The following is a 7,975-nucleotide window of genomic DNA, read 5'->3' as shown; positions in this document are numbered from 1 at the left end:
CCAGTATCACGGTAACGAGCGATGGTACAAGACACAGAAGATTCATTCACATTTTAATGCTGGAACGCTCTAACGATAGCCTCTTGTGGTTTTCCAGCCAAATATAAAGAAATCACACTATCACGCTCAAATTCCATCACGAATAATTTTTTTTTCTGGAAAGTTCTCATCAAAATGCATTTGTACGCTTGTAAACAATATAATAAGCTGGAATAAGTTTAACAGCTGTCGGAAGAGTGGCTTAGAAATGACAGCAGTCTGAAGTCGTCTAAAAAGACTGCCTTCAGCTCGTAAAAAACCGCCTTCAGCTCGTCTAAAAATTCATCCTTTAGCTATCCTAGAAAGGCGTCCTTCAGCTCGTCTATAAACCTTCCCTCCAGCTCGACTAAAAAATCCTGTATCCAGCTAATCTGAAAGACGTTTTTCAACTCGCCTATGAAACCTTTTTTTTTAGTTCGCCTATAGAAACTAGTTTTATATCTTATTCGAAAACTTCATTCAGCCCACCTAAGAAGACTCTCTTCAGGTCTCTTATTAGGAAAACATTTGGCTTATATATGGAGACTTCCTACATCATCTGTAAAAACTGTCATCTCCAACTTGAGCTCATTTGTTAATGTTATAAGATAGCCTCCAAAAAATCCTTACATGTCATTTAAAAGATATATTTTGATAGTTTATACAACTACTTTCTGGTGGTCTATTAAGAACATTTCCTAAAGGCAATTATGTGTATTTTTTCCATATTGAAATTGAAATAGAAAGAATTGTACAGATCCTACGCTTTTAGTAAAGTAAATTCGATTATCCGACTTCCCTCAGATCCTATAACATTTCCCATTCATCAAAAATGTGTTTCTCGTTTTTAATTTTTTTTTTTTTTTTTTTGTTTATTTTTTAATTATTTACTCATTTTATTATTAACTTAAATATAACAATTATAAAATCACTTAGCAGGTAACAAACGTTATGGGCGATGGGCGAATGAATGAATGGAAAACACCTTTGCTTTTATCTATGTCATGATGTGTGTATGTACGAATGTGTAAGAATGTAATATTGCCAACAGAATGAAAAGTAAACACTTTACGATGATTCAGTTACGGCAACTTTCTCAGTGCTGCTCGTCTCAGCTTTGGGTTCCTCAGCCTTTTCGGGCAAAACGGTGGTTACAGCATCAACAGTTTCTTCCTCAGTTTTCTTTACTTCTTCCTCTGTTTTCTTTTCTTCTTCCTCAGTTTTCTTTTCTTCTTTCTCTTCCTTTAAATCTTCGGCCTTCTTCATGCACTTCTTTTCACAATCTTCCTTGGATTCGAAATTGTTTGAGTTACCGGCACAGCCGCCATAAATGAATTCGACACATTCACGTTTCTCGACGTCATAGGCGAAACGATAGAAAAGAGCAAAGCAACGGCCAGTTTCCTTGGGTTGGTGGCAATCTTCATCGATCACCAATTCCATTTCGGGGGCAGCTGTGGCAGCATCAGCTGGCTTCACATCGGTTTTCACCTCTTCGACGACGGGTTCCACTGCGGCAGCATAAATTCCGGCCACCAAACAGGAGCACAACAAGACACAGACAAACGATTTCATTGTTATCCAATTGATAAATAAACACGAAAATGCGGGAGGAAAATGGAAGCTTTGAAACTCTGTAGAAGTTTCTCTGAGGACTGACTAAGACGAAGTGTGTTCAACGCTAGCGTTCGGACCACATTAAATAGCCACTTATCGATTTGCCAAGCTCCCACCAATTGTTAATGAGCAAAATCAACAATGAAACGCTCGGTAGGTAGTTAGGCCCGTGATGATGAAGCAGCTCTGCCCCAGCTAGCCTACCTTGTTTGCTTAGCGTTTTGGGATTTTTGCCCATATTTTGGGCATGATTTTGTTTTTTTTTTTTATTTGTTTTTAAGAGCGCCATCACATTTGCATAATTCGAAGCTACGAAGAGAAAATCATAAATCCATTTAGCACGTCTCTTCTTGGCTATGAATGATCAAAACGATTGATGTTTTTGTTGTTGGCCGATAAGTAGTGACGTTGTGGCGAACGCATACGGGAAGTAATGTACCTAGAATTTTAATTGCGTGGCTTGAAGTTTAAATGACTTAGAATTTTTTCTGTTTTGGTTCAATTTCTTGTTGCCAATCAGGTGTTGGAGGCGAACAGAGACGTAGCTAACTTCCGGAATTGGAAGCGTGAATGGGATTGCTTGGAATTATTATTTCTTGTTAACTGTAAACCCAAGAACTTCAGACAGACAAAAATTACTAAACGAATACCGTTGGTCGGTAAAGTCTTCAAATCAAGTTATGACCGACTTATCTTTACAAAGTCACCCCTTAACAAACGCATAATGATGTCAGACGTACTTAAAATTCCCTTTGTGAGTTGGTAATAAAAATTCTCAATTTTTCAACTCCTTCTACGGATCTATAGACACTTCTTTCAGCTCGTCCAAAGATATTCCCTTTAGCTCCTCCATATAATCTTATATTGACCTTAAATTTGGATTCTTTCAGCTGGCCTATAGAAAGCCTCTTCAGATCGCGTATAAAAACTAAGGACTAAAGACTCGCTTTAACTGGTCTAAAAAGACTCCCTTCGCCCAACAGACTCGCTTCAACTCGTCTATAAAGACTCCCTGTCAGCTCGTCTATAAAGACTCCCTGTCAGCTCGTCTATAAAGACTCCCTGTCAGCTCGTCTATAAAGACTCCCTGTCAGCTCGTCTATAAAGACTCCCTGTCAGCTCGTCTATAAAGACTGCCTGTCAGCTCGTCTATAAAGACTCCCTGTCAACTCGTCTAAGAAGACTCCCTGTCAACTCGTCTATAAAGATTCCCTTTTAGCTCGTCTATAAAGACTCCCTTGCAGCTCGTCTATAAAGACTCCCTTGCAGTTCGTCTATAAAGACTCCCTGTAAACTCGTCTATAAAGACTCCCTGTCAACTCGTCTATAAAGACTCCCTGTCACCTCGTCTATAAAGACTCCCTTTCAGCTCGTCTATAAAGACTCCCTTTCAGCTCGTCTATAAAGACTCCCTTTCAGCTCGTCTATAAAGACTCCCTTTCAGCTCGTCTATAAAGACTCCCTTTCAGCTCGTCTATAAAGACTCCCTGTCAACTCGTCTATAAAGACTAACTGTCAACTCGTCTATAAAGACTCCCTGTCAACTCGTCTATAAAGACTCCCTGTCAACTCGTCTATAAAGACTCCCTGTCAACTCGTCTATAAAGACTCCCTGTCAACTCGTCTATAAAGACTCCCTGTCAACTCGTCTATAAAGACTCCCCTTCAGCTCGTCTATAAAGACTCCCCTTCAGCTCGTCTATATAGACTCCCCTTCAGCTCGTCTATAAAGACTCCCCTTCAGCTCGTTTATAAAAACTCCCCTTCAGCTCGTTTATAAAGACTCCCCTTCAGCTCGTCTATAAAGACTCCCCTTCAGCTCGTCTATAAAGACTCCCCTTCAGCTCGTCTATAAAGACTCCCCTTCAGCTCGTCTATAAAGACTCCCCTTCAGCTCGTCTATAAAGACTCCCCTTCAGCTCGTCTATAAAGACTCCCCTTCAGCTCGTCTATAAAGACTCCCCTTCAGCTCGTCTATAAAGACTCCCTGTCAGCTCGTCTATAAAGACTCCCTGTCAACTCGTCTATAAAGACTCCCTGTCAGCTCGTCTATAAAGACTCCCTGTCAGCTCGTCTATAAAGACTCCCTGTCAACTCGTCTATAAAGACTCCCTGTCAACTCGTCTATAAAGACTCCCTGTCAACTCGTCTATAAAGACTCCCTGCCAACTCGTCTATAAATACTCCCTTTCAGCTCGTCTATAAAGACTCCCTGCCAACTCGTCTATAAAGACTCCCTGTCAACTCGTCTATAAAGACTCCCTGTCAACTCGTCTAAAAATATATCCATCACTTTTTTTATAAATACTCATTTATCCTATCATCTCGCCTAAAAAATCTCTTCAGCTCGTCTAAAAAGATTATCTTCAACTCTTCTAAAAAAAATACCTTCGCCCATCAGACTCCATTAAACTCGTCTAAAAAGCTTCTTTTAAGTTAATCTATAAATACTCCCTCCAGCTGGTCTATGAATACTACCTTCAGCTCGACTAAAGAGTATTTAGTACCTCTAAAGCCCATCTATAGGGACTTCCTATTGTTAGTCAAAAACCACTTTGCAATTGCATCTCCGATTCGTCTTAAAACTCATCCTACAGCTTATCACAAAGACTCTCCTTACCTCGTCTAAAAGATTCCATTCAACTCGTTTAAAAAGATTCCCTTTAGCTCTATGAAATTCCCTTCAGCTGGTCTAAAACGAGTGCCTTAGTTCCTTAAAAAATCTGCTTCATCTCATTTATAAAGATTTCTCTTCGGTTTCTCTAAAGAGATTCCCCCTTCCTTTTCGCTACTACCTTTGGATGAGCTATTAACGTTCCTTTCTGGTCTTATGTTAAATTCCTAGTCTTCCTTCAAATGGTATAAGAGATTCCATACGGGTCTTCCACAAATAATCTCTTTTAATAACCCGTCTGAAATCCCATAAAAGATCTTCAAAACACAACTTGCTAATTTCAAAATATACCCCGCCCCTCCTAAGTCACGTTTCTGCTTAATGGCGTGTCAATCCAATAATATGAATTTAAATATGCTATTCCGGCTATAATTCCGAATATTCAATGAGGGACGGCTAAAACGTTCAATCAACTTTAGTGATGAGCATGGATTTTCGCACGATGCCATAGAGACGAGCTACTCCAAGCTTGGCGACAAACACTCAAGCAGCTCAAAAGTAAACAATCGTGATTCATGAAGATATCTGGGAATCGAGGCAAGTAGGTACGCATAACCACTACGGCACAATTGTTTATTTTATTAATTTATTTACGTTTTTTTTTTATTATTTTCGTAAAGCGTGTGACAAACATGGCGTATTTATCAAAAAAAAGGAAAAGAAAAACCCCAACATTTTCGTTGAAGCTTTTAAACAATTCTACCGAAAATCCCCTTCGCATGAATTCTGGTTTATTTCTTGACAGTGGTAGTACTTGGAGTTTTGGCTGTTGTAGTTGTCGACGTCGCACTGGCCACTGTTGGCTTCTCTGTAATGGGAGTGTTGGATGTCAGCGATTTCAAGGTGGACGGATTCATTTTCTTGGAAGTCAGGGGAGATTTTTTGCAAGCCGCTTCACAGGTCTCCTTGAAGCCAAATGAATTCTCATTGCCACGACAGCCTCCAAAAACAAAGGTTTCACAGGAATCTGTTTCGGCATTGTAGTAATAACGCTCCAAACGCATGCGACATGGCCCAGGTTCTTTGGGTAGCAGACATTTGGAATCTTTTTGCTCTGCTTGGATGGAAAGAGAATTATACAAATGTATATTCCAAAAATAAATGTCTTTATTTACCCTTGCTAGTTGCTGGAGTGTTGACCAAAGCTTTGGTTCCTGCCATTGCGGGAGTTATAGCTACCAAAACAATAGCCACCAAAATGGCAAAGTGAAAAGTTTTCAATGGCCACATATTTTTCGGGAAAATAATTTCAAATTAATTTTAGTTTTTAGCCGCTATCAAAGTGTGAATATGTTCTTCCGCTTTTCAAAATTAGGTCTGTGCTCTCTAGAATCTCAACCAGTGACTGCAGACAGAATTGTTGTTGGTTAGTTGTTTGGTTTGCCAGGGAAAGTATGTGGGACGTCGCGCTTTGTAGATTATGGTGATGATGATGACAATGATAATAATTGCTCTTCTAACACACACAAAAAATGTGTGAAAAACAATAACAAATAAAGAGGGGCTTATGGGAATTTTCGGAAAGACAAGCTAGAGGTAGTCATAATAGGAGAGGGAGTCTTTTTAGACGAGCTGAAAGGGAGTCTTTATAGGCGAGCTGAAAGAGTATTTTTAGACGAGATGAAAGAGTATTTTTAGACGAGATGAAAGAGAGTATTTTTAGACGAGCTGAAAGAGAGTCTTTTTTGACGAGCTAATAGGAAGTCTTTATAGACGAGCTAAAAGGGAGTCTTTATAGACGAGCTGCAAGGGAGTCTTTATAGACGAGCTGCAAGGGAGTCTTTATAGACGAGCTGCAAGGGTGTCTTTATAGACGAGCTGCAAGGGAGTCTTTATAGACGAGCTGCAAGGGTGTCTTTATAGACGAGCTTCAAGGGAGTCTTTATAGACGAGCTGCAAAGGAGTCTTTATTGACGAGCTGCAAGGGAGTCTTTATTGACGAGCTGCAAGGGAGTCTTTATAGACGATCTGCAAGGCAGTCTTTATAGACGAGCTGCAAGGGAGTCTTTATAGACGAGCTGCAAGGGAGTCTTTATAGACGAGTCTTTTGTAGACGAGCTAAGGAGAGTCTTTCTAGACGAGCTGAAGGGAATCTCATTGTAGACGACCTGAAAGGGAGCCTTTTTGGACGAGCTGAATGTGAGTCTTTTGTAGACGAGTTAAAGGGAGTCTTTCTAGACGAGCTGAAGGGAGTCTCTTTATAGACAACCTAAAAGGGAGTCCTTTCAGACGAGCTGAAAGGGAGTCTTTATAGCCGTGCTGAAAGGGAGTCTTTATAGCCGTGCTGAAATGGAGTCTTTATAAACGAGCTGAAAGGGAGTCTCTTTATAGACAACCTAAAAGGGAGTCCTTTCAGACGAGCTGAAAGGGAGTCTCTATAGACGAGCTGAAAGGGAGTCTTTCGAGACGTATTTGAAGCGAATCTTTCGAGACGAGTTGAAGCGAGTCTCTCTAGACGAGTAGAAGCGGGGTTTTCTAGACGAGTTGAAGGGAGTTCTTCGAGACGAGTTAAAGGGGTCTTTCGAAGCGAGTTGAAGGGAGTCTTTCGAGGTGGGTTCATGGGAGTCTTTTAGACGAGTTGAAGGGTCTTCATCTTAAACTTAAAGGGCATCTTATTCATTAGTCTATATACGAGCTGAACGAAGTCTTTCGAGGCGAGTCGAAGAATAAAGGGAGAATTTTGAGGAGAGTTGAAGGGAGTCTCTCGAGGTGGGTTGAAGGGAGTCTTGAGAGGCTAGTTAAGGAAGTCTTTTGCGGCGAGTTCAAGGCAGTTTTTAGAGGCGAGTTAAAGGCATTCTTCTTAGTCGAGTTGAAGGCAGTCTTTTTAGGCGAGTTGAAGGCAGACTTGCGAGGCTTTTTGAAGGCAGTCTTTCGAGGCGGGTTGAAAGAAGAGTTTCAATTTTAAGAATGTCTTACAAGGCGAGTCTTCTTCAGTCTCTATTCTATTATTGAGGAATGGAATTTAGTTTGTATTCAGAATCTTAAGACGATTCTCTGAGAAGATTCTGTTTAGCCCAACAAAATATTTGACATTGAATTCCTTTCAATTTTCAATTGAACTTTAAATTAAGAACTAAAATCGAATGCAGAGGTATTCATTTTCCTCTAATTCTCATATGACCCTCGTTTCCATTTATAAACAAGAGATTAGCTTATAATTGACACTCTGCACTCTTAGACCTTTTGCTGATGATGCAAAAGCGTTTCAATGAAATAAATTAATTTGTTGTTGTTTTTGTTGTACGGTCGTACAAGTTTGTATTTTCATCAGTTTATAAATGTTGACCACTATTTTGAAACTTTCAATTTTTCACTTTTATATTTGAGTGATTTGTTTAGATTTGAATAGTTCAGCATGGATTCAGAAAGGACTCATTTATCTGCCTTTGGTTTTCTGAGCATGGAAGTGGTCTATCAGTGTAAGCTATTCCGTTTTGCTACTGAATTTTCTTGACAGATTAATGGTCCCGATATGGTATTAATAATTGTGGGATAATGTTTTTAGTATAAATTGAGAGTAAATATTTCCCTCTACTTCTCCATATTAGTCCTTGAGGTTAAATATTTTGAATAGTCAACAAATATTCTTTATTTTCTGGTTTTGCAAACCAATTAAATTTAAGCCACAAAAATTACTTAATTTGAATCAATATTTTCCTTATTTTT

The 7,975-nt window shown here is 39.5% G+C and overlaps 2 protein-coding genes across 3 annotated transcripts; both read right to left on the bottom strand.

Moving 5' to 3' along the window:
• Nucleotides 1-864: 864 nt before the first annotated feature.
• Nucleotides 865-2,192, bottom strand: LOC101893362 (tissue factor pathway inhibitor). The gene has a single exon (XM_005182628.4). The coding sequence runs from the start codon at nucleotides 1,591-1,593 to the stop codon at nucleotides 1,087-1,089; it is 507 nt and encodes a 168-aa protein (XP_005182685.1). The 5' UTR covers nucleotides 1,594-2,192; the 3' UTR covers nucleotides 865-1,086.
• Nucleotides 2,193-4,821: 2,629 nt separating this feature from the next.
• Nucleotides 4,822-5,678, bottom strand: LOC101893529 (kunitz-type serine protease inhibitor Hg1). Of its 2 annotated transcripts, none has more exons than XM_020036460.2 (2): nucleotides 5,425-5,678; nucleotides 4,822-5,366 (listed from the first exon to the last, which is right to left on the bottom strand). In XM_020036460.2, exons 1-2 carry the CDS (start codon nucleotides 5,537-5,539, stop codon nucleotides 5,041-5,043), a joined length of 441 nt encoding a protein of 146 aa, XP_019892019.1. In that variant the 5' UTR covers nucleotides 5,540-5,678; the 3' UTR covers nucleotides 4,822-5,040. The 2 variants fall into 2 exon arrangements, with proteins under 2 accessions (XP_019892019.1, XP_005182687.1); XM_005182630.4 differs by having other exon boundaries at nucleotides 4,822-5,363; nucleotides 5,425-5,675.
• Between the last annotated feature and the right edge of the window lie 2,297 nt (nucleotides 5,679-7,975).

This window comes from Musca domestica, unplaced genomic scaffold, assembly GCF_030504385.1.
Source record: "Musca domestica strain aabys unplaced genomic scaffold, Musca_domestica.polishedcontigs.V.1.1 19, whole genome shotgun sequence".
NCBI lineage: Eukaryota > Metazoa > Arthropoda > Insecta > Diptera > Muscidae > Musca > Musca domestica.
The sequence above is the reverse complement of the archived record's forward strand: the minus strand, read 5'-3'. Positions and strand labels throughout refer to the sequence as shown.

Bases quoted from the DNA above. Each gene is read 5' to 3' on its own strand.
- LOC101893362 (XM_005182628.4), bottom strand. From the start codon at position 1,593: ATGAAATCGTTTGTCTGTGTCTTGTTGTGCTCCTGTTTGGTGGCCGGA.
- LOC101893529 (XM_020036460.2), bottom strand. From the start codon at position 5,539: ATGTGGCCATTGAAAACTTTTCACTTTGCCATTTTGGTGGCTATTGTT. The intron at 5,367-5,424 runs GTAAATAAAGAC...TTTCCATCCAAG, and splicing joins CACTCCAGCAACTAGCAAGG to CAGAGCAAAAAGATTCCAAA.